Here is a 26,098-nt window from a genome sequence, read left to right as displayed (position 1 = left end):
GCACTGGGTGCGGAGCAGTGAAAAAGAAACAACTGAGAAACGGTAAGCAATACCTGAAAAACAGGAATACCTTACGTATGTTAGAAGGTGAAATAAGTACTGTGCCCAAAAGGAAAGTAAGTAGGAGAAGGGGAAGGAGGGGTGTACTAGGCTGCAATTTTAAATGAGGATGGTCATGGAAGGCGTGCCTGAGGAGCAGGTGACCTGTTAACTGAGGGCGAGAAACGACTGTGATTTGGACTGGGACGGAAGCAGTGGAGGGGCGAGCTGGGCTGGATTCATTGTGAAGGTGGCGCTTCTGCTGGTTGCTGATGAACTGGGTTTGTGGGCTTTGAGAAAGAGGAGTTCAGAATAAACAGCAAGGGTTTTGCAAAGGTGGCGTTGCCGTGAACTGAGACGGAGTAACAGCGAAAGCTGTCGCTTGGGGCTGGGGCGGGGAGGTGCGCCGCGGCACGTGGTTAAAGGGCTCGGCGGGCGCTGCGGGCAGCTAGGGTTTTCCTTTCTGAGCCCGTCTCGGTCACTGGGACTGCAATGTTTCTTAAATGTCTGTCTTCTTCCAGTAGCACAGCGTCGGGCACAGAGCGGGCACTGATAAATACGTGCTCGATGTTAACATGAGCAACCACTACAAGCCCGCTTTCTTTATTTTTAGTAAAGTAAGGAGTGAAGCGGTCTTCACTGTCGAAAGGCCGCACGTGCGGTCGCGCACGGGGAACCCCCTTCCAGGCGAGCTGCGAGCTAGACTACGTGCTGCGGCATTACTCCTCCGTGAGAGACCTTCCGCGCACGCGTGTCCCGGCGCGCCTGGGGGTCGGCGCCGCGGGGCTTCTGACACCGCCCTCGGCGCCTTGTGAAGCGGCTGCGCCCGGGGAAGGGGACTAGCCGCCCCGTGCCCCGCCCCGCCCCGCCCCGCCTCTTCCGCCGCCGCCGTGGGAATGGAAACATCTACCCCACGTGCCGGAAGCCAGCTAGCGCCGACGGTGGCGCGCCACTCCGCGCCTTACCGAGCCGAGCCCCTACAGGTGTCATCGCGAGACGAGCTCGCCGAAATGGCCGCAGCCAGTCAAGGTAAGGACGGGCGCTCGCCGGTGGCGCCGCGAGGAGCCGACTTCCCGGGCTCCGGAAGAGACGGGCTCCGCGCCTCCCAGGCCCAGCAGTGCCCCTGGGGGGCCCGAGCGCCGCAGGGGCGGGGCGGGCGCCTGGAGCTCCTCTGTGGCCCGGCCGCTCCCGAGGTCCGGCCAAGGTCAGTGGCCGGGCTGGAGCCGGACTTGCCCTCGCTGTTGACTCCGGCCGGGCTCCTCCGCCTTCCGGCCCCGCCCCCGACAGCCTCGGCCTGGAGACATTTTGTCCCGGTTCCCGGAAGCACTCTGGCACCTTGAGACTAAGGCAGCGTCTTTGTCCCTTTGGAGTGTCTTTTCAAACACCGGGCCGGCGTCTTTCCGCGTGCAGGCCGCCTCTCCTTGTGCTATTGATGGTTTTGAAAGAGTACACGTGGTATGGTTCTTGGAAATCGCCTATTTAGTCCGTGTAGTGAAGGGGAGAGTCCGTGAAAAAAAAGCCTGTAATAAAATACACAGTGGACCACGTCTTTCAGTTGTGCTTCTTATCCTACTTCTTTGAATGCTTCAGGCTATGTTCAGTTCAGTACTGGCTCACAGAACCATTATCAAAAACTCAATTATATAAATTTAAAATTACATAAATTATGTTAAAAACAGGGTGAAAATGCTCAAAATTCATTACTTCCTTATTGTTTGCCATGTTTAGTTATTATCTGTACTCTTGAGGTTCTGGACATCTGTTGTGTCTGTGTGGTGGAAATAACGTAGCGTGATAAGCCGCGTCTCTTGCCAGCTCCGCATTCAGCGCTGTCACACGTCAGTGACGTCACACCCTGGATGTTGGTATACACTACTAGTCAGCCCTCCCCCACCCCAGCGCGCTTGTGAAACGTTTACCTGGGGACTTCACTGGCGGTCCAGTGGTTACGCCTTCACCTTCCAGTGCAGGGGGTGCAGGTTCCATCCCCGATGGGGGAACTAAGGTCCCACGTGCCTCCTAGCCAAAAAGCCAAAGCATAAAACAGAAGCAATATTGTAACAAATTCAATAAAAACTTTGAAAATGGTCCAGATTAAAAAAAAATCCAAAACAAACCAAACCGTTTACCAGCACACCTGAATTGAGGTGACTCAAAGGTGTTGGAATGCACAATGGAATTATTTTCCTGCAGAGCAGACTGCCCTTATTTAGTTAAAATGTATAGTTTGCTCACATATTTGCACCTAGGAAATTGGTGGGAGAAACTTTGAGGCTGACATTAGGAATTTCAATCTTTATCATATTGATGATCACATAATACTGTAATCATTGCTCTCCTGGGCTCACAAGCAAGGCTGCTGACTGGTCGGTATAGTGCTTAGCCGTGTGTGTTGAATGACTGAGTGACTTTGGGTGAACTCAGTGTCTGTGATTTGATCCCTTTTGGCTGGAGCCCTCTATTGAGCTAAGGAGCTTGTTAAAATGACATTAAAACAAAACTCAAAACTCATTCTTGTTTTCAGTGATGTTCTTTAACCCAGGGAGAGAGTTTCTTCTTCAACACAGCAGTAATGTTTTGCGGTTACGTTAGAACAAAAATTTTCATTTAACTACTTGTGAGGCCATAGAAGGCCCAGTTCCGTAAACATCCATATTTTGGCTTTGCTAAATTAGTATCTATGGTCCATCTTGAATTAATTCTTCAGTTATATTTTGTGATTGTGTAAAGTAGGGATTGAGGGTTTTTTTGTTTGTTTAATACACATACCTAATAGTTCTAACACAATTTGTTGAAAGGACTTTCTTTCCCTATTGAATAACTTTGGTGCCATGTGAAAATCAAATGACTGTATGTGTAGATCTACTTCTAGACTCTATATTCTCTTCCACTGATATATTTTTATATGCTTAGGTCAGTTCTACACTGTGTCAAATAGGGTACTTTTCTAAGTCTTGAAACTAGTTACCTGTGTGTTACTGTAGTTTTATAAGAAGTCCTGAGATTCTTTGAACTTTGTTGCTTTTTCCCCCACAATTGTTTTGGCCACTGGTGGCACACTGTATTTTCCTAAGTGATTGCAGCAATATCTCCCCATTCCATATGCTGTTTTTTTCTGTGTGACTTTGACACTCCTCCTGCTGAGTACTGGGGTCTATATTCCCTCTCGAATCTGAGTGGAAGTTTGTGACTGCTGCAACAGAATACAGTGGAAGTAACACTGCATGGCTTTGGAGGCTAGGTCTTAAATGGTAATATAGCTTCTGCTGAGCCCTTGAGTTTCCTTACTCTCTTACTCCCTTTCTTGGGACAGGCAGCCTTGACCCTAGCCACCATGCTGTAAGGAAGCCCAAACTAACCCAGAGCAAGACAGCCTGTATGTGTGAATGTAGTAGATGATTCCAGACGCCTGCCTGTAATTCTTCCAGCTGAAGCCACAGACATATGGAACAGGGATGAGCTGTATCCTGTCTGAATTCCTAATCCATAGAGTCTGGGAGTATAAAAGTGATTGTTTTGCTCTGTGAATGAAGTTTTGGGGTAATTTGTTGTACAGCCATAGTAACTGGAATACTACTCCAGGTCCTTTGTACGTCCATATAAATCTTAGAGCCAGCTTCTCAATTTCTAGATAAAAACTTACTTTTTGATTGAGATTGCAACTCTGCAGTGTTTCCTCATTGACAGTGTAGAGTTCTTTTGCCTCTTTCACTAAACTTATTTTCCCACAGAGAGAGGGATTAGACATTTTGTTAACTCTTTCCCTTTTGGGACAACTAAATCACCCTCTGAGCCTCTACTTCTTAATTACAAAATGGAGTTAATAAATAGTACCTTGTTCTGTACCTACTTTGTTCTCTGGATTTAATTATATATACATGTTTATTCCTTAGCAGATTGCCTGGTAAATAGTAACAGCTCAATTAAATGTTACCTCTTTTTCTTAATGTCTTTATTGGAGTATAATTGCTTTACAATGGTGTGTTAGTTTCTGCTTTATAACAAAGTGAATCAGCTATACATATACATATGTTCCCATATCTCTTTCCTCTTGCGTCCCCTCCCTCCCACCCTCCCTATCCCACCCCTCTAGGTGGTCACAAAGCACCGAGCTGATCTCCCTGTGCTATGCGGCTGCTTCCCACTAGCTATCTGTTTTACACTTGGTAGTGTATATATGTCCATGCCACTCTCTCACTTATCCCAGCTTACCCTTCCCCCTTCCCGTGTCCTCAAGTCCATTCTCTAGTAGGTCTGTGTCTTTATTCCTGTCTTATCCCTAGGTTCTTCATGACATTTTTTTTCTTCTCTATCCTGCCCTGCCACTAGGTTCATCAGTACCATTTTTTTAGACTCCATATATGTGAGTTAGCATACGGTATTTGTTTTTCTCTTTCTGACTTCACTCTGTATGACAGACTCTAGGTCCATCCACCTCACTACAAATAACTCAATTTCGTTTCTTTTTATGGCTGAGTAATATTCCATTGTGTATATGTGCCACATCTTCTTTATCCCTTCATCTGTTGATGGACACTTAGGTTGCTTCCATGTCCTGGCTATTGTAAATAGTGCTGCAGTGAACATTGTGGTACATGTCTCTTTTTGAATTATGGTTTTCTCAGGGTTACCTCCTATCTTTATTATCACTGGAGATACACATAGTACTGAGAATTTGTGGGCTATTGAATAGTATTGAGTTACTCCTGAAAAGGAGAGGCAAATGAAGAAAACCCATTTCATTTAGGATGCATTATTAAGTATTACTACCAGTTTTTCTTAGGTCCTTTTGGCTGTTTTTAAATTTCAGGGGAAAAACTAGAGTACTGATTCTAAATTGTCTAGGTTTTTTTCCTCTGAGATATTTGTTGATTTTAGTCTCATTTTCAAAAGTTGCTGGTCAGAATTTCAGAGTCAGTTTACTCTTTAAAATAGATTAATATTTAGATGTCCATATTACAACTGTCTCTGTTTCCTTAAAAATCTCTTAATCGAGGTTAGGAATGTTAGTGATTTATTGTAAAAGTAACTTTTCTTATTCAGTATCTTAATTCTTGTAGGAAACTTTGAGGGAAAATTTGAGTCACTGGATCTTGCAGAACTTGCTAAAAAGCAGCCATGGTGGCGCAAGCTGTTTGGGCAGGAATCTGGGCCTTCAGCTGAAAAGTATAGCGTGGCAACCCAGCTGTTAATTGGAGGTGTCACTGGATGGTAAGTGATGTAAAAATGTCCAGTATCTTTTTTTGCATGACTCAGTGTTGGGGTTATAGGAACCATCTCTTTTAACCAATGAAAATACATTGACTTGTGAAATTGATCATTTAATAAATAGTATACATCTAAACATAATGTTAAAGTGCTATTTAATGGTTACACATAGTGAGTATTTACTACATGTCAGGTACTATTTTAGATATTTATATAGGTATCTCATTTCCTTCTCACAGCTCTGAAATTGTTATTGTTATTATCTATCCTCATTTAATAGAAACTAAGGCTTGGAAAGGTTTACTTGACCAGGGCCACATAGTAAGTGCTTTCTATCACTATAGATCACGTTGCATCTTCTAGAATTATATATAAATGGAATTATACAGTATGTATCTTTTTTGTTTGGCTTCTTTCACTAATTTCGAGGTTCATCTGTGCTGTTGTGTGTATCACTAGTTCATTCCACGTATGGATGAACTAGTTTGTTTATCCATTCCCCTTTGATGAATGTTGGTTTGTTTGCGCTTTTGGGCTAAAATGCTGTTAACATTCGTGTACAAGTCTTTGTATGAACATATGCTTTCATTTCTTTGGGGTAAATATCTAGAAAGAGGCTGAGTCATAGTAGGTGAATGTCTTAACTTTTTAAGAACCTGCCAAGCAGTTTTCTAAAGTATTGTCTTACATCTTACATCTCCCCTAGCAGTGTATGAGGGTTCCAGTTTCTCTACCTCTGCACTAACACTTGGCATAATGTCTTTTTTTTTGAAGTATAATTGATTTACAGTGTTATATTAGTTTCAGATTGCAGTGTAGTGATTCAGTATTTTTGCAGATTATACTCCATTAAAAGTTATTATAAGATAATGGCTATACTTCCCTGTGCTATACAACATATCCTTGTTGCTTATCTATTTTATACATAGTAGTTTATAGTTCTTAATCCCCTACCCCTATCTTGCCCCTCCCCACTTCCCTCTGCCCACTGGTAAACACTAGTTTGTTTTATATATCTTTCAGTCTGTTTCTGGCATAATGTCCTTTTGATTACAACCATCCTAGTGGCTGTGAAGTGATATCTCATTGTATTTTTTTGTTTTTGTTTTTGTTTTTTTATTGTGGTACGCGGACCTCTCACTGCTGTGGCCTCTCCTGCCGCGGAGCGCAGGCTCTAGACCCGCAGGCCCAGCGGCCATGACTCACGGGCCCAGCCGCTCTGCGGCATGTGGGACCCTCCTGGACCGGGGCACGAACCTGTGTCCCCTGCATCGGCAGGCGGAGTCTCAACCACTGCGCCACCAGGGAAGCCCTCATTGTGGTTTTAATTTACATTTTCCTGATGAATAATGATGTTGAGTATCTTTTCATGAGCTTATTTTTGCTATCCATATGTCTTTGGTGAGGTATCTGTTTAGATATTTTCTGCATATTTTTATTGGGGAGTTGGTTTTCTCTCACTGCTGAGTTGTGAGAGTTCTTTATGTATTCTGGATACAAGCCTTAGATATGTGATTTGCAAATATAATCTTCTACTCTGTAGCTTATTATCTTGACGATGTCTTTCAAAGAACAGAAGTTCTTAATCTTGACATACAATTTATCAACTCTGTTTTATAGTTCTAGCTTTTTGAGTCATGTCTGACAATATTTGCCTAATCCAGGGTCACCAAGATTTTCTTCGATGTTTTCTTCTATATGATATATAGGTTCAGATTTTTCATTTAGTTCCATGATCCATTTTGATTTACTTATTGTATATGTTGTAAGGTAGGAATCCAAGGTCTTTTTTTTTGCATATGGATGTCTGATTGTGCCCACATGATATGTTGAAAGACTATACTCCTCTACACTGAATTGCCTTTGTACTTATGGTGAAAATCAATTGACTATATGTCTTCTTTGTTAAACTGATTTGTCTGTCTTGGTGCTAATATCACACTGTTTTGATTACTGTAACTTTATAATAAGTCATGAATCAGGTAGTGTAAATCTTACAACTCTGTTGCTTTTCAGAGTTGATTTGACTGTTCTAGGTACTTAGCATTTTCATATGAATTTTAGAATCAGCTTGCTGCTGATTTCTACAAAAAGCCTGGTGAGATTTTGACTGGGATTGCATTGATCCATAAACATGGTTTATCTCTCCATTTGACTGTGCCGTGCAGCTTACAGGATCTTAGTTCCCCGACTAGGGATTGAACCCACACCCTCAACAGTGAAAACTCTGAGTCCTAACCACTGGACTGCCAGGGAATTCCCTGTTTCGGTTTCTTTTAATTTCTCTCAACAATGCTTTGTAGGTAGGTCTTTCACATCTTCTATCAGATTTATCGCTAAATATTTCATATTTTTGATGTTATTGTAAATGCTATTACTTTTAAAATTTCACTTTCTCATTGTGCATTGCTTATATTATAGAAATGCAATTGATTTTTGTATATTGATCCTGTATACTGCAATCTTGCCAAAGTCACTTACTAGTTCGCAGAGTTTGGGGGTTCCTAAGACTACCCTCATGTTTGATAATTCCCTAGGAGAATCCACAGAACCCACTGAGAGCTGGTATACTCATGGTCACGATTTTTTTACAGCAAAAGGATACAGATTAAAATCAGCCAAGGGCTTCCTTGGTGGCACAGTGGTTAAGAATCTGCCTTCCAATGCAGGGGACACGGGTTTGAGCCTTGGTCTGGGAAGATCCCACATGCCGTGGAGCAGCTAAGCCCGTGCACCGCAACTACTAGAGAGAAGCCCGCGTGTTGCCATGAAAGATACCAAGGGCCGCAATGAAAGATCCCAAGGGCTGCAACTGAGACCCAACACAACCATAAATAAATAAATATTAAAAACAAAATCAGCCAAAGGAAGAGGCACATGGGGCAAAGTTCAGGAAAGTGGAGTCTGTATGTTTAAAATGGGTTTCTTGGGACTTCCCTGGTGGTCCAGTGGGTAAGACTGCGTTCCCAACGCAGGGGGCCCGGGTTTGATCCCTGATCGGGGAGCTAGATCCTGCATGCATGTCACAGCCAAGAAGTTCGCACCGCATGCTGCAACTAAGAGCCCACATGCTGCAACTAAGAAGTCTGCATGCCGCAACTAAAGATCCCACATACTGCAACTAAACATGCTGCAACGAAGATTCCCAGTGCTGCAACTAAGACCTGGCGCGGCCAAGATAAATACATACGTACATACATAAATATTTTTTTAAAAACAGTTCTTTAAAATGGTTTCTTATAGGCAGCATATAGGTGGGTCTTCCTTTTTTTAATCCAATTTTACAATCTTTTCATTTTAATTAGGGTGCTTAGACTATTTACCTTTAAGTTTATTTTTGTTATCATTGGGTTTAAATTTACCATCTTGGTGTTCTGTTCTTTATTTTCTTTTGGATCAAATATACGTGTGTGTAATAAAAATAGGTCTACTGTGTATGTGTGTATATATATATATATATATTTTAATTAAGGTGAAATTTACGTAACATGAAAGTGGCATTTAGTACATTCACACCTTTGTGTAACCACTGCCTCTCTCTAGGGTCAAAACATTTTCATCACTCCAAAATAAACCCCATCCCTGCTGAGCAGTTACTCCCCATTCTCCCCTCTCCCCAGCCCCTGGCAACCATCTGTCTGCTTTCTGTTTCTATGGATTTACCTATTCTGAATATTTTATATAAACAGAATCATACAATATGTGACCTTGTATGTCTGGCTTCTTTCACTGAGTATCATGTTTTGTTTTGTTTTGTTCTGTTTTTTTGGGACTGCACCGAGTGGCATGCAAGAACTTAGTTCCCCGACCTGGGATTGAACCTGTGCCCCCTGCAGTGGAAGCAGGGTGTCTTAACCACTGGACCGCCAGGGAAGCCTCCTGAGCATCGTGTTTTTGATGTTCATTCACGTTGCAGTGTGTGTCAGGACTTCTTTCCTTGTTATGGCTACATCTCGCCAACACTTATTATTTTCATTTAAAAAAACCATTTTAATATAGCCACCTTAGTGGGCATGACATGGGTGTGAAGTGGTGACTAACGATGTTGAGCATCTTTTCATGTGTTTGTTGGCCATCTGTACATCTGCTTTGGAGAAATTGAGTTGTTTGTCTTTCTGTTCTTGAGTTGTAAGAATTTTTTATATGTTTTTGATATTAGATTCTTACCAGACATGATTGCAGATATTTTCTTCTATTCTTTAAGTTGTCTTTCCACTTTCTTGATAATGTCCTTTGATGGACAAAAGTTTTTAATTTTTATGAAGTCCAGTTTATTCGTTCTTTTTTGTTCTTTCGTTGCTTGAATCACATATTTTTCATAATTCTGTGTCTCTTAATTGTGTAATTTTAATGGTTGCTTTAGGGTTTATAGGATGTATCTTTTACTTACCACAGTCTATCATCAATAGATATACCACTTCATGTAACGTGTAATGCTCTTACAATAGTATACTTCTGGGACTTCCCTGGTGGTCCAGTGGTTAAGACTCTGCCTTCCAGTGCAGGGGGTGTAGGTACAGTCCCTGGTCAGGGAGCTAGGATCCCACATGCCTCACAGTCAAAAAACCAGAAACATAAAACAGAAGCAGTATTGTAACAAATTCAATAATGACTACAAGAATGGTCCACATCAGGGCTTCCCTGGTGGTGCAGTGGTTGAGAGTCCACCTGCCGATGCAGGGGCACCGGTTCGTGCCCTGGTCCAGGAGGATCCCACGTGCCGTGGAGCGGCTGGGCCCATGAGCCATGGCCGCTGAGCCTGCGTGTCCGGAAAAAAAAAAAAAAAAAAAAAAAAGAATGGTCCACATGAAACAAATCTTAAAAAAAAAATAAAACAGTATACTTCCATTTTACCCTTGGTTTTCATTATCATACATTTAACCTTTACATTTTTTCATTAAATATTGAATTCTTATATTTTTAAATAATGAAAATGAAACCTTTTGTATTTACCCGTATAGTTTATTTCTTGTACTCATCATGCTTTTGTGTGTATCCAGATTTCCATCTGGTATATTTTCCTCCACTTTTAACATTCTTTGTACTTTTGGGCTGCTGGTGATGATTTATTTTTCAGCTTTTGTATATCTGAGAAAGGTCTTCATTTCATCTTTGTTTTTTGAAAGATATTTTTACTGGGTATAGAATTCCAGAGTGACAGGGTTGTTTCTTCCCCCAGTACTTTAAGAATGTTCCATTATCTTTTGTCTTGCATTATTTTCTATGAGAAATGTGCTATCTCTGAATTTTATTCCTCTGTACCTAATATGTCCCTCCCCCCGCCTTTCAGGCTGCTTTTAAGATACTTATTATTTGTTTTGTGCTTTGAGTTCATTAAGCTGTTTGGATCTATCAGTTTACAGTTTTCATCAAATTTAGAATATTTTCTCATTATTTATTCAAATATTTTCTATCCTTCAACAGTTCTAGTTAGACATATTATTACACTGCTTGAAATTTTCCTGTAGTTCACTGACACTGTTTATTTTTTTTAACTTTTTATTTTGGGATAACTATAGATTCACAGGTGCTTGTTAAAAATAATCCAGAGAGTCTCTGCACCACAGATACTGAGCCTGCGCTCTAGAGCCCGCATGCCACAACTACTGAAGCCTGCGTGCCTAGAGCCTGTGCTCTGCAACAAGAGAAGCCACCGCAATGAGAAGCCTGCACCCCAGCAAAGAGTAGCCCCTGCTTACCACCACTAGAGAAAGCCCGTGCGCAGTGACGAAGACCTAACACAGCCAAAAATAAATAAATTTTTAAAAATGCAAAAAAAAAAGTCCAGAGAGCCCATCCTTCAGTTTTCCCCAGTGTATAACTATAGTTCAGTATTACAGCCATGTTCATGTAGTTTTCTGTTTCATTTTGATAGTTTTTATTGCTATGTCATGTTTACTGATCTCTACTTCTACAGTATCTAAACTGCTGTTAGTTCCATCAAGTACAGTGTTCATCTCAGACATATAGTTTTCATCTGTAGAAGTTTGATTTGTATCCTTTTAAAATATGTTCCTTGTCCCTACTTATTATGTGGAATCTTTCCTCCAGCTTCTTGAACATGGAATACAATCATAATCACTTCTGATGTTTTTGTCAGCATTCTGTCATTTGTGCCATTTCTAGGTTGCTTTCAGTTGATTTCGTTTTTTATCATTATGGGTCTGTTTTCCTGCTTTGCCTGCCTGGTAGTTTTTAATGGGATGGCAGTATTGTGAATTTTACCTTATTGGGTGCTAAATATCTTTTTTATTCTTATATAATTGAGTCTTGATTCTTGTTCTGGGACACATTTACACATCGCTTTAAAAAAATTACACATGTGTTCTGTACCTTACTCTATAGAACTAATTTTAAAGATAAAAGAGACTGAGAAGAAAATTGCTGGAGTTTATATATACTTCATTTTTTTCTCCCAAATTTCTTTGGAGGGGAAAAGCACGTTTATCCATGTTGGGTTTTTGAAAAAAAGATCGGAGAAATAAGAGCCAGTTGACGATCCAGTTGGTTGCCTTTATCATGAGTGAATCTCAGCTGCAAAATGTCAGTTAATGCCTTCATGTCAGGGACTTAGGGCCAGTGGACACAGGGCACAGGCAGTTTACTTCAGCTTATAATCACATTTAAGAACTGAGATGAGTCCTAATGGGTTATTTACTAGTCCTATCATTCCTCCAGTTTAGGAGTCCCTTCTGAGATATACCTAGCTTTTGTTTAAAAACATTTAAAATCCTTGTGAGGTCCTCCATGCAATGTTTTATTGATATTGACATATTTTTTCTCCTACTGAAGTGTACCAAGCAGTAGGTGGTAGAAAATGAGGGCAGAGAGGTAAAGGGAGACTGGATGTAAGTGTAGGGCTTTATAAGCCGTCTTCAGGGCAGAGTTTTCTGTCAAGAGCCATGTGCCGACCAGAGAAGATGGCACTGAGAGCCTGTCCCTTATCCCATGCGACCACTCTGGCCTCATACACAGTCATGTGTTTACTCGCTTCAGGGCTGCGCCCTCCTTGCCCCCGTTTCTCTTCCATATTGCTGACTGGAGTCTCTGCTTTATCCTTTCCTGTGTTGATCCATTCTCCGCAGTGTAGCCAGAGTCATCTTTTAAAAACACGGCTTGGGAGTTTAAGGGATTTGCTCAAGACCACAAAATGAAGTGAGTAGTAGAGCCAAGATCCGAGTCAGGGTCTTCGTGAGCTTGGAGCCTCTGCCGTTCCCTCGTTCTGGAGGGGACGGGCTTTATGCCTGGAGTAGGAAGGAGCTGGGCCACCCCAAGGTAAGCAGGCTCTGAATGTTGTTAGAAGTCCATGCTTGTGTTTGTCTGACAGCTTGTTAACTTGATTTTTGTAGGTGCACTGGGTTCATATTCCAGAAGGTTGGAAGGCTGGCTGCCACAGCTCTGGGAGGTGGATTTTTCCTGCTTCAGGTCTGTATGTGGAGTCTTTCCCCGGTTTCACGTACCATTTGAAATGCTAGTAACCTTTTGAGTCAGACTTCTTCAATTACTAGGTGGATTACAGTTTGTCACTTATAACATTGGGGACACGTGCATATTCCTTAGCTCCCTTCCAGGGTTTTCAAGACCACTTGAAATATGAAGCAAGGGTGATTTCAGAAATCCCAGGTGTGATGCAAGTGCCCTGTGATATGATTTATTCTTAGACACAAAGTCGATGAGAGACATGAGGGCTAAATGACACTGGTCAGATGGCCTCTGCTGGCCCGTGGCGTGGAGTTTGTTTTGAACCACTGGCTGCTGGCTCCCTGAGGCTGTGTGTGTACAGTTGGTTTGCAAACCTGACTCCACATTGGAATCACCTGGGAATTTTATAGAACACTGATGCTTGGGGCCTGCCCCCCACCTCCGTCTGATTTCACGGGCAGTAGGCCTGCTTGTATATCGGAGTATTTTTAAAGTTGCAGGTGATTCTGAGGTGCAGTCAAGCTGGAGTGTCCGGATCCACAGCTCTTTGTCTCCTCTCGAAGGTAGCAGCCCTCGTTTTAGTGAGGTCGTCCCACGTTAGAATCACAATTTGAGTGAGTTTTCCAGATGCGTCAGGTGAAAATGAAGTGTGTGGAAGAGGCCAGAAGAGGCCCGCTTATGACTGGAGGGCCGGGGCGGGTGTGGTACAGCATCACTGCATCACAGACGCCCTCAAAACCCAATGCTTAAAATGACCATCTTTTATCATCTCAGTTTCTGTGCATCAGCAATTCGGGGAGGGGAGGGTGGGCACTTGGGCTGGCAGCCTCAAGGGGTTCTAGCCAGAGGTGACTGGAGCTGGGTGAGCAGGGAGCTGGGGCGGGTCCAGGCCTCTCCCTCCCCTCCCTCACTCGGGTCTCAGCTCCTCCTGCGGCCTCAGTTCTCCAAGCGCCCTTGTTTCAGAAACATGGTGAAAGCTGCCCGCCCTTTTCTGCCCAAGCCTGGGAACTCCATAGCATCACTCTGGCAGCACCCTGCTTGTGACTAGCAAGGCACCAGCAGCTGCCCCCGGACCCGTTCCCTGCGTAGCTTCTTGGCTCCCTCCCTGTGGCTGTTAGCAGACAGGCCCCTCCTCACCCCTCCTGTTGCCTTCTGGGTTGCAGTCATCTTTCCTTCCTCGCACCCCTTCAGATGCAAGTGCAGTGACAGCTCTCTTGCACTAGACCCACAATCCTGTTCTGTCCCTGTGGTTTCCCTGAGTATCTTCATATTGCTTTGAAATGCCTTAATCTGAGTGCACCCTCTGTTTCTTTTGGGGGTTCTGACTGACAGAAGTAATGGGCATTAGAATAATCTCCAGGAAGGACCCTTGCACTGGGATTCTGGTATTGCTTGGGTCAGATGTGCAAGGAGTGCAGTGCAGGTAAGACATGGGGGTCTGTGCTGTGCACGCATGTGCCCTGTCACCAGGGTAGTCACGGTGTTGGGAGATGAGGGGTGTGGTTTGACATAAGGATCCAGTTTCCTTTCATCCGGATTGTTGTCCCAGCAGCATTTAGTGAATAAGTCTTCCTTTTCTCAGTATTTGTACCGTTGCCTTTATCATACATCAGAGTTCATATGTGTGTGGCTCTGACTCTCCTTCCTGTATCTACTGAGCCTTGATGGTGGGCAAGACAAGTTCCTCCACGTATTCTTCAGGATCGTCGTGGCTGCTTTCGTACTTTCGCTTCTCCATCTAAACTTTACAACAGGCTTGTCAATTCCTTTCAAAGATTCTGTTTAAATTTTCATTGGGGGACTTCCCTGGCAGTCCAGTGGTTAAGACTCTGTCCGCGCTGCTATTGCAGGGGGCGTGGGTTCGATCCCTGGTTGGGGAACTAAGATCCCGTGTGCCGCACGGTGCACCCAAAAAGAGGGGAAGAAAAGAGTAATAAGAAAAATGTTTGACTGGAATTGCATGGGAACCATATAGATAAATTGGGGGAGAATTAATATCTTTTATGATATTGTATCATCTAGCTGTGAACACAGGCTTCGTCTCCATTTATTTAGGTCTGCTTTAATGTCTTTGCCTAGACTGCTCTTGTTTTTTCCATATAGATCTGGTCCATCTGTGGTTCAGTTTTATTCCTAGATGCGTTGTAAGAGCTTTAGTTGCTCTTGTGCTTTTCCCCAGGCACTCCCCCTGAGCCCTAAAGCTGTCTCCCAGTTGGACTCCGAGTGATACAACTACTGATGTAGAACATCTTTTCATGTGTTTATTTACTGTCCAGATCTCCTTTTTGGTGAAGTATCTATTCAGGTCTTTTGTCCGCTTTTAAATTGGATTGTCTGTTTCTGTACTTTTTGTTCTGTCCTATTAATCTGTGTGTCTTCTCCAATACCACACTGTCTTGATTGCCGTAAAATCAGGTAGTGTGATTCCTCCAACTCTGTTCTTTTTCAAAATCGTCTTGGCTGTTCTAGTTCCTTTGTCTTTTCATACACATTTTAGAACCAGCTTGTTTACATATCTGTAAAACATCTTGCTGGGATTGGGATTGCAATAACTCTGGCTTAATCATGTCTCTTTGAGTTCTTTCTTCAACAGACATTTTGTAGTTTTCAGTGTACAGATCCTATATGATTTTTGTTTAGATTTGTACCTAGTATTCGATTATTTTGCAGCTATTGTAAAACCATAAATTTCATTTCCATTTCCAATTCAAATTGCTAGCATATAGAAATACAATTTATTTTGTGTGTTTATCTTGTAGTGTACAGCCTTGCTAAACTCGCTTTTTGTGTGTAGGAGTTTTTGTTTTTTGTTGGATTCTTTGAAATTATGTAGACAAACATGTCTACAAATAGTGACATTTTGACATCTTCCTTTCTGATCTGGACGCCTCTTACCTTATGTTCTTCCTTGTTGCACTATGACTTCATTTCCAGCACAGCGTTGAATAGGAATAGAGACAGTAGACATCCTTGCCTTTTTGTTAACATTGGATGAAAGTATTCAGTCTTTCACCGGTAAGTATGATTGACGTTAGCTGTATGTTTGTAGATGCTCTTTAGCAAGTTGAGGAAGTTCTCCCTGTTTCTGTTTTTCCAAGAGCTTTTACGGGAACGTGTGTGGAATTTTGTCAGAATGTTTCTGAGTCCTGCCTGAAGTCTAGGCCAGGTGATACCTTAGCAAATATGGGAACTACACGGCTCTGGGCTTCTCCAGTCAGATGCTCTTGTTTCCTTCAGAGCCCCCAAGTAGCTGTTCAGTGTACTTCGTCGTGTGGGAGAGACAGGGTGGAGTAACAGAATCGGAACTTGAATGTAGTGTGCGATTTTTGAGATGCAGCTATATTGCTGCTACAAGTAGTCTGTGTAACATCTTGTGTAAACATGACACAACTTGCTTATTCATTCATGTGCGGATGGACATTTGCTTTATTTCCGGTAAAGCTGCTGTGACGAGCTGCCATTCTGGGTATAGCATAATGGCACGTGCAGTTTCAGTGTTGGCGGATGAAGCCGAACGGCTCTCCTAAAAGGCTGCTGGTAAACACTCAGTAAGGGTGTGATAGGAGTGTCCATTTCCCACATCCTTATCAACACTGTATATTTTCAGTGTTTTACTCATCTCCAATCTGATAAAGAAAGTATAGCAACTCAGTAATTTTAGTGTTAATTTCCTTGATTCCTTGTGAAGTTGAACTTCTCCCTTTTGTTGACCACTTTGTTTTGTGAGTTGCCTTTACCCGTTTTTCAAATGGGGTTTTTTCCTTACTGATCTCCAGAAGAACTTCACTTTTTGTAAGTGTTAATGTTTTGTTTGTTAGATATATTGCAGATATTTTCTCCAGCCTGGTTTGGGTGACTGATTAGTTGGTTGGTGCTGTTAACTAAAAGAGAGACTAGAGGGAGAGCAACTGACTAGACAGTGGAGAAGAATTTCAGTTTTAGATATTTTGAGCTATCCAGGGAGTTATGATTTATCATATCAGAAATTTGGAGGAGAGAAGTGATACACATGGAGGATTGACTGATGGCCTAATCAGTCTCTTCGTTCCCTGGGTAACACTAATCCATCAGGAAACTCCATGTGTGAATGAGTTTTATCCTGTTCGCACATTCTTTATGAAATGCTTCTCACTGAGTGTGTGTGTGTGCGTGCCTGCTGTCTTGAGCAAGGGAAGTAGCCATGTTCTGTAGGTATATTTGGATGTGCTTCTCCCTTACAAGAAATCGCTCATGAGAAATCTCTGTGATTTCTTTCTGAGCAGCAGTGATTACTACATGACACCCTTGCCCTGTTCACATTGTTGAGAAACTCAGGCTTATGTCGCCTTTAAGGTTTCTTTACCTTACATCTTGACTTCCAGTTCTGATTTTCATTTACCATTTAATTTTTTTAAGCTCACTTGAAATTTTATCGAGATGGGTAAGAGTATAAATAAAGTAAAAGAATTGGAGCAGTCACCGAAGGCCAGTGTGTGGATTTCCGTTGACAGGCATAGGGCCTCGCACATAGGGTGGGTGCTCAGTAGATGTGGAGTGAATGTCGTTGAAATACAAAACACTGGACGGCAAATATCTCCAAAGATAGAAACTCAGAAGGATTTTTGGTAACATATTTCAGTGAGTTATCCTGTGTTTCTCCTTTATTGCTGTCGTTTTTTAAACTAAAGCTTGCAAACCATACTGGCTACATCAAAGTGGACTGGAAGCGGGTAGAGCGGGACATGAAGAAAGCCAAGGAGCAGCTGAAGGTCCGCAAGGGCAGCCAGACACCTGCGGAGGTCAAAAGCAAAGCAGACGAGGTGAGACTTGTTTTGTTCCTGTGCAGTGTGTGAAGGGTGCAGACAACTTTGTGTGTAAAAAATGGGGTAGGCACACCATATGTCAGCCTCAGATGGGATATCCTCACCTCAGTGGCAATTTAAAAGGTTAAACCTACAGGACCAAGGACCAGTAGGTTTGGTGACGTTTATTGCTGAGCGAGAGTGCAAAGTGCTACAGGCACATATGTGGATCGAGCATCCCTTGAAGAAGTTCTTGTTGGGATTGGAGCGGCACGTGAGGGGTGGGGGGGAAGATGTACCTTGTACAGCCACTCTGATCACTTTGAGTCAGTCACATTTTTGTCTCCGTACACACACATCTCTGAAACGTCCAGAATGTGTAGCCCAGGGGTTGACGAGCTTTTTTTGTAAAGGGCCAGATGGTACCTGTTTTCAGCTTTGTAGGCATTGTGATCTCTGTCACTACTGAACTCCACTGTGTAGCGTGAAAACAGCCATAGACGATGGGTAGGCAGGTGGGTGTGGCTGCGTTGCAATGAAAGTTTATTTAAAAATAGGTGACGGGCTTCCCTGGTGGCGCAGTGGTTGAGAGTCCGCCTGCCGATGCAGGGGACGCGGGTTCGTGCCCCGGTCCGGGAAGATCCCACATGCCGCGTAGAGACTGGGCCCGTGAGCCATGGCCGCTGAGCCTGCGCGTCCGGAGCCTGTGCTCCGCAACGGGAGAGGCCACAACAGTGAGAGGCCCGCGTACCGCAAAAAATAAATAAATAAATAAATAAATAAATAAATAAAATAAAATAAAAATAGGTGACTGGCTGGATTTGGCCCACGGGCTATAGTTTGCTAACCTCTGATCTAAGGCATGAAATCAGGTCAGATTATACTGGAGGGACAGGAGAAGGGCTTCTTTTTTAAAAGGATGTATTTTGTTACTTCTTTATTACCTTTGGAAAAATGTCAAATGTCCCAAAGATATAAGTGCACTTAACCAGGGAGAAATAAACCGGGATCAAGGTGTCAGGAAGGTGCCTGGTTAAACCTACAAGGACCAAGAGAACAGGAAGGGAATACCAGGAGACAAGAAATATTAGCAAATGTTTGAAAGTTGGAAAGCACATAGATGAGTGGTAGATAACTTAGCAGAGGAACTTCCCTGGTCCGGTGGCTAAGATTCTGCGCTCCCAGTGCCGGGGGCCTGGGTTCAATCCCTGGTCAGGGAACTAGATCCCGCGTGCCGCAGCTAAGATCCCGCACGCCGCAGCTAACACCTGGTGCAGCCAAATAAATAAATATTGTTTTTAAAAAAAATGACATTCCCTTTAAAGAAGAAAAAAAGAAAAAGACGATTCTTTGTGGTGGCGAGTGCTCAGCCATAGGTGTCCATTGCCAGAATACTACTCAGCCATATAAAAGTATGACATTTTGCCATTTGCAGCAACATGGATGGACATAGAGATTATCATACTGAGTGAAATAAGTCAGACAGAGAAAGACAAATATCATATGACATCACTTACATGTGGAATCTAAAATATGACACCAATGAATCTATGAAACAGAAGCAAACTCACAGACATAGAGAACAGAGTTGTGGTTGCCAAGGGGGAGGGAGGGAGGGACTGGGAGTGTGGGGTCAGCAGATGCAAACTAGTATCTATAGGATGGATACAAAACAGGGTCCTACTGTAGAGCACAGGGAACTCTTCAATATCCTGGGATAAACCAGAATGGGAAAGAATAGGAAAAAGAACGCATATATATGTACAATGGAATCACTTTGCTGCACAGCAGAAATAAACACAACATTGTAAATCAACTACATTTCAATGAAAAAATGAGCACATCTTACTTTATGTAAATTATACCTCAATAAAGTGTAGTAAGATGGAAAAGTTCGAAAAGAAGAACAAAAAACCCCTCAAATAAATAAATTTTTTATAAAGAAAGCTGTCCGTTGCCCAGAGTGGAACGTGGCATTTGTGCACTTAGATAAGTCCTTCCTCCTTCCTCCCTTCCATCCCTCCTCAAGCTCAAGGTTATGAAACTTACACTTTTTTCACTTCCAAATTTTTTTTTATTTTTCAGACATTTACAAAAGTAATACATGATTGTTGAAAACTTCTTTAATGATACAGGAATGTATATAATAAAAAGTATAAGGTTAATGTTTGATTAGAACCAACTGTTGCCTTACAGTGTGCACTTATATAAAGTAACCAATTGTGGAACTGGTTCATTCCACAAATGTTTGTAGTATCCCTCTTTGTGGCCTGGCCCTCTCACAGGCCCCAGGGAGAGTGGCTGGTCCCCCCTGAGAGCCCGTATTCATATTTGGGGAGCAGGAAATGAAAATGTTCGGGTTAGTGTTGAGCAGCAAGGAGGCCACTGGTCATTTCTGCGAGAACAGTTACAGTCGGGTGGTGGAGTTGAGAGCCAAGGTGTAGCAAGTTGAGGAACGAGTAAAGACGATGAATGAAAGAGGTCATGTCAGGAAATTGTATGATTTTTGTCATTCCCCCTGAGGGCAGATGGCAAGAGACAATGCGTCAGATAGGGAAGTATAGTTCCAGCCAAGTCGGGGAGGAGTGAAGACACAGGCACAGTGGGAATGAGGGGCTCGAGGGTCCCAGGAGGCTGGGTGGTGGCGTGGGAAAGGTCGGGGTGGGGTTAGGGAGATGAACCCCTGTACTTAAGTTCAGGAAACCAGTAGGCCAGGCTACAGGGTGTATTCCCCTCGTGAATACTTTTCTATGGTAGCACTTGGGAGAAAGTTCCCTCTGGGATGGAGGTCGATAGAGCACATGCATGGGAAGCTGTAGGAATGTGAGAAAATAAGGTTTCAGAGGAGCGTGTATGGATAGATGGACAGACGCGTGGGCGTGAGGAACGTGTGGACAGGTTTGGAGGAGACACCAGTTTACTGAATGTGGTGCCTTCTCTCTTTGCAAAGTCCCGTCTGAAAAGCATCCCTTGAATGTGATCACTGTGCGCTAGCACCCCGCCACTACCTTATCCAAAGACACGTCATCTCACCTTCTGATCTGCGTCCTGCTTCCTAATAATATCCTCAGCAAAGTAATCCACTGTGCTGTCTTCTGTTCCTAGGTGGTGTCGTTTGTGAAGAAGAATGTTCTAGTGACTGGTGGATTTTTCGGAGGCTTTCTGCTTGGTATGGCGTCCTAAAGAGGATGACTTCACTTCCTTACTCCTGGTTTTTCCAGCCAGCGGCCTCTTCACTCCGTCATAGGATAGCAAAGCCTCTCCTCTTCGTCCTCCTCTCCCTCGCCTTCCTCCCTGCCGTGGCGTATCTGAATGGCTTCTGTAGGCATCTGTTGGTACAAGTGGATAATGGCCCCACCATGACCTTGACGGCAACGGAAGAGACAGTAGACATTAACTCTTCTCCCACCACACTCCCCCCTTGACTAATCTCTAGGTCAGCAAGAAAATTCCTTTGTCCCCTATGTAAGATACTTACCAGAACATGGTACAAGATGGCTCACCATGGAGCGTGAGTGGACCCTCAGAGGTTGTCCCAAACTTGATTAGGAAAAGAAATAGCAAGCATATAAGATACCTTACTATGTCCTGCCTGGAAAGGAACTGAATACATTTGCCTGTAAGCATGAAAGATTTTGGTATCTTGGTGTCTACTTTCTTTTGTAGTAGATTTTAGGTTACAGAATGAGAACTACTTGTACTGGCTCTAATTATCCTGACAGAATGGGAGCATGCGCACTACAGTTGAAAAATCTGCATATGGAATGAACTTGTGCTAAAGATACATATGCTGAGCTGAAGGTATTGTGTTTGGTGGGAAGGTCTTTAGGGAAACCAACCAATAGATACATTTAGGATGGTCAGACTTAGTGAATCACTTAGAGGCATTGCGGTATTATCTACAGATGTTTTCCACCATACAGGATAATTCATCTCATGCTGGTTTCCAAAGGATTTATTTATGGTAAAATAAGTGACTTTAGGTGGAAGAGGGAAGAAGCTCTTGGATTTTTATTTAATAGAAAAGGTTTTAAGCTTTGAAATGTGAAATATTCTTTACCTCTTGTCAAACATCAGGGGTAGCCGTAGCTCCTCTGTGCCAGTTCTACTATTTATCCAGTTAGTATGAAATATATAACATTTGAACCAGAGTTTTTAAATGGTGGCATTCCAAGCATTAAGAATTGAGAACAGTAGCAATAGCAACAGCACATGTGAAATAAATTATTTCTATCATCAAAGGTAATCTGTCTCAGGAAGACCCCAACTCTTAGAATTTTTCTTTAAAATAAAAGTTTATAGATATATCCATGCTTAGAAACTTAACACATTTTTCTGTACTGGCCTTCTGTTGTACCATCTAGAATACCCACTGCAGGAAGGCAAGGCTTGTGTCTTCACCATCATATCCATGGAGCCAAGCACTTCATAAGTACTCAGTATCTGTTGAATATATGAATAATGAGCTCATAGGAAAGTATCTGGAAAAGGCACTGATCCACAGGATTTGTGGGACTTTATGAGTTCTGAAAATTTGGAAAACTTGGAATTAACTTCTTAAACTTGCAGGTGATCCCTTGCAAAATGTATGTTCTTAAGGCCTTCCTTTTAAAATGTTTGCCTTTTAACTTACCTTGGGAATGATGTATTGAATTTGGAAATTGTAGCTACTAGTGGATGTGTGGAATTTTTTAGAATTCATCCATTTGCATTTTTCTCCTTATGGTAGTATTTTAAGGCAACATTAAGTTTTGCTTGTAACATGTATGAATTATATACAAATCATAATGCTATGAGCCACATTGTTCCATATTTTTGTAGAAGAACTCAAATTTTTTTCACTTTTTATTATGGAAACATTCAAACATATATAAAAATACAGAAGTAGTACAATGACCCCCATGTGTCCATCAACCACCTATAATGATCATCAAATTATATCTTGTTTTATCAATTGTTTTGAAACAAATACCAAATGTGTCATTTTATTATATTTTGGTATGTGTCTGTAAAAGGTAAGAACTCATCTTAAAAATCATAAATGCAATACCCTATTATTATACCCATCTGACCCCACCCAGACCAGTGGAATGGGGGCTGCAGGTAGTGGGGTGGGGTGGCCTTTTTCCATCTCTTTTTCCTGTGATTATTGGTGATGACAAAGATTAGCAGGTTGCTCTAAGCTGCTTTGAGCGGGTTATAATAGATAATAGACTGAAGTAAGATTCTAGCTTCCACCTGAGGGACATGGTTGAGGTCAGTGTTACGGGTTGGCCTCATCCTATTGCAATCAGGATGGCCCTGAGTTCTGCCCGCTGAGTGGGGCCACCACAGGTGGACGGGCAGAGTGGGTGCTGAGGTTGAACAGTGGCGGCGCTCTGGTGCTCATCACTGGTGGCATTTAGGAGAGCTCCCTCAGGCAGTTAGGGGAGCCTCTAAATGGAGGCCCTGTTGTCAGCAGCTTTGCTTCAGGTGGCGAAGTGAGAGGTTTCCCCCAAAGAACAGCTGCCAGCCCTTCACGCAAAACTGAGACACCAGGACCAGGCAACTTCACCCGTGGATGCTCTGTTTCCATGTGACTGGCAAGGCCTGTTTCACGATGCATTTTTCTCCAGTACCCAGAATCCAGTAACATGCTGTGCCTCCTTAGTGATGGGGGCTGAAGAGATGGCAGATTTTCTTTGACTGACGGAGGGATTAAGCGTTTTCAGTCGTCACTTTGACCGTGTTTGGGTTTTGGCTCCCCTTGTTCGGGGCTTCCCTGCCTGTAGTTGGGCCTGGACTGGAGAACCTCTGACAGCTGGTGGCCAGAGTGCCTATGAGGGTCTTCTCCCTTTTTTCTGCTCACCCCAGAGCCCCCATGTGCTCCTTCTGTCCCCTCCTGGCATCTCTGCCACTCTGGACCACCCTTTGACCCAGCGTCCCTCCTTGTGATGACCAGGTGGGATGGGGAGCTATAAGCAAAGGAGGGGGAGAGGGATCAGGTCCAACAAGTAGACCCCCGTGTCTTCAGTCTTTCTAAGGCTCTGTATCCTCACTGCTAACACGGTTTGAGCGTGGGGACACCTCCGCCTGAGTGGCCCCATTGTCATGAGTGTCACTGTCATTGACTTTCCTCCCGCTGCCCATCCGGGCCACTTCTCTGCTCCCGCCCCTCAGCCTCAGGACACTCATTAACAGGCTGACATTCCCCCCTGCTGGACCTGGCAGAACACAGGACATGACTAAAGGAGTGAATCTTACATAATTCTAGCTAACATACTCTTGGGGTGGGTGCTCATGGTTTTGAAATGCTTAACTACTGTGAAAATGTTCTCCCCATCATCCTTTTGTTTGACTTTTGCCGGAAAGATGGACGTGACTAATGGTTGAACTCTTATTTGGAAACCTACTTTTGTGTCGTTTGGGAGATGTAATAAGTTTCTGATTGAAAAAAATGGTGTAGGGATAGATTTTAAATATCTGAGAATCATTAATGTTTCATGATGAAACACTAGTTTCTTCTCTCAGGGAAATTTACTTAGGGCCAGTTTTGGACCCTGCAGGCAAAATTAGACTTCTGCCCTCTCTGCTCCCTCCACCAGCTTACCAGCTTCATTTCTTTGTCATGGTTCTAGGTCTGGGGGCTTCTTAATCACTTATACAATAGTAGTGTGAGCTCTTGGAGAACTGGGCAGAAAACATACCTTATTCTGGACCTGATTTCCCAGAAATCATGCAGTGTGGCTTATGTCTCTGATATTTGATACTTAAGGAATCATGAATTTCAAGAGCACTATTTTTCTAGCGAAAACTGAGTGTTGCACTTTCTTCACGTTTTTAGAAAACTGTAAAGTCAGCTTATTGAAACACCAAAACTACCGTCCTGAATTTGAAATGGTCAAAAATGCCATTATGATGATTGAGAGCAGTGGTTCGCATCCTTGCTTGCCTGCCTGCCGTCCTGGAGACTCTGGTTGCACTGGTAGCGGCGGGGCAGCCTCAGGTGTTTGAGGAGCATCTAAGGTTGGGAACCACTGAACTACAGACTTGGAAGCTGGTGTAATAACATTACAGTTCTGCTGAACAGGCCTTTAATACCTTTTAAATTAAGTGCCATACAATTTCAGATGCCTTCCAAGTACTGAACAGAGTATAATATTAGTTTATTAAATGTTATAGGAATTGTGTGGAGTGGATGCATGAGTAGCATGATGGCTGACCAGGGCCTTCTGTCATCAGTAGATGTAAAGCTCTTGGACAGAAGGTTGTGGGGTAATGGAGTGTTCATATGGTGCCACCATATCGCCCCACAAATGACCTCCCGTGACCAAGGGAAAACTACCTTTCCAGTGGAGAGGTCTGTCTCAGTCATTAGTTAACCAAGTGATGAAACAGCATCACTCAGAGCCCCCTTACAGCAGGCTTTTAAGAAGTCTCTAAGTGGAGGATGAGATCGTATTTCTCACCTTCCCAGCTCTTCCCTGAAGACTGAGATTCAGTGTTAATCATGGTCCCTAATAAATAAAAAACGGTTGGTAAGTGTTAAGCTTCTCTGATGTCTCTTTTATTTCCCTGTATGTCATAGTAATAGCTAAGAAGAAGAAGATTGAAATCAATGTCTGCTAATAGATGTTGAATGAAACTGAGACAGTTCTGAGTTTAAAGATAGGAAGGAATAACTGGTTGAAGCTTTAGGAGCCCTAAAGAAAGGAGTATACTTGGGGAAAAAATTAAAAGTCTGAAACTTGAGTAGCTAACTCAATAAAAATAATTTTGTAGTAAAGCACAGGAGAGCAATCTCTTTGATCATGTAGTGATTGCTAATGTGAATCCAACACCACTATCAATTGATACTTTTAAATGTAATTTAGATTTGTATATGATGTAAATGTAGTTATAAAGTGTTTCATTAAATTTTCTGCTATTAACACAAGACTTCAAATGATTTTATGAGAATATAGCACTCTTTCCCTAGTTTGTGGACCAAACATCTCTTAAGGCAGCATTTCTCCAAGTCTCTGGAGAATGTTCCCCTCCCGAGAGATGCTATCTGCAAAACGGGTTTGCTGGTACAAGTTGGCAAGTATTGCATACAGTAGTCCTTTCCAAAGAATCATACTTCACGTGAGCATATGAAAAGCTTTGAAGTCTTCACAGGAAAGAAACCTGTTTACTTCTGTGTAACCTAGCATTCCCAGACTTACCTTACCAGGCAAGCCTTTTTTCCACCTGTTACAGCAATTCCTAGAAATGCTGCTTTAAAGAACACGTGGTCCCAAAACAGTAATGGTATTTGAATATCAGGGACTATCTTAGTTTGTTCACAGCAATGTAGCTTCTCTCCAGCATGCTGGCAGAGGGAAGGAGGGATCCTCCCTGTTATGGACTGAATGTGGTTCCTGAAATTTCATGTTGAAATCCTAACCCCTAAGGTGATGGTATTTGGAGGTGGGGGTCTTTGGAGGTGATGAAGTCATGAGTCTGTTTTATGAGGGCACTGATCCCTTCGTGAATGGGATTAGTGGCCTCATAAAATAGACCCCAGAGAGCTCCTTTGTCCCTTCTTCCATGTGAGGACATGGCAAGAAGACAGCCATTTATGAACCAGGAAGAGGGCCCTCACCAGACACTGAATCCGCCAGCACCTTAATCTTGGACTTGCTGCC

At 42.9% G+C, this 26,098-nt stretch overlaps 1 protein-coding gene across 3 annotated transcripts; it reads left to right on the top strand.

The window, feature by feature from the left end:
- Positions 1–909: 909 nt before the first annotated feature.
- Positions 910–21,081, top strand: FUNDC2 (FUN14 domain containing 2). Of its 3 annotated transcripts, none has more exons than XM_067724033.1 (6): positions 910–1,068; positions 5,100–5,250; positions 12,597–12,672; positions 13,170–13,232; positions 17,337–17,468; positions 20,556–21,081. In XM_067724033.1, the coding sequence occupies exons 1-6, from the start codon at positions 936–938 to the stop codon at positions 20,631–20,633; spliced, it is 633 nt and encodes a 210-aa protein (XP_067580134.1). In that variant the 5' UTR covers positions 910–935; the 3' UTR covers positions 20,634–21,081. The 3 variants fall into 3 exon arrangements, with proteins under 3 accessions (XP_067580134.1, XP_067580133.1, XP_067580135.1); XM_067724032.1 differs by having other exon boundaries at positions 13,164–13,232; XM_067724034.1 differs by lacking the exon at positions 13,170–13,232 and having other exon boundaries at positions 911–1,068.
- Positions 21,082–26,098: the final 5,017 nt, after the last annotated feature.

Source organism: Pseudorca crassidens, chromosome X (genome assembly GCF_039906515.1).
Source record: "Pseudorca crassidens isolate mPseCra1 chromosome X, mPseCra1.hap1, whole genome shotgun sequence".
Taxonomy (NCBI): domain Eukaryota; kingdom Metazoa; phylum Chordata; class Mammalia; order Artiodactyla; family Delphinidae; genus Pseudorca; species Pseudorca crassidens.
The sequence above is the reverse complement of the archived record's forward strand: the minus strand, read 5'-3'. Positions and strand labels throughout refer to the sequence as shown.

What these genes read in the sequence shown, in the direction of transcription:
- FUNDC2 (XM_067724032.1), top strand. Translation starts at nt 936, where the DNA reads ATGGAAACATCTACCCCACGTGCCGGAAGCCAGCTAGCGCCGACGGTG. An exon ending in ATTGGAGGTGTCACTGGATG is followed by an intron (nt 5,251 to 12,596) that starts GTAAGTGATGTA and finishes TGATTTTTGTAG; the next exon opens with GTGCACTGGGTTCATATTCC. An exon ending in CTCTTTGTCTCCTCTCGAAG is followed by an intron (nt 13,233 to 17,336) that starts GTAGCAGCCCTC and finishes TTTAAACTAAAG; the next exon opens with CTTGCAAACCATACTGGCTA.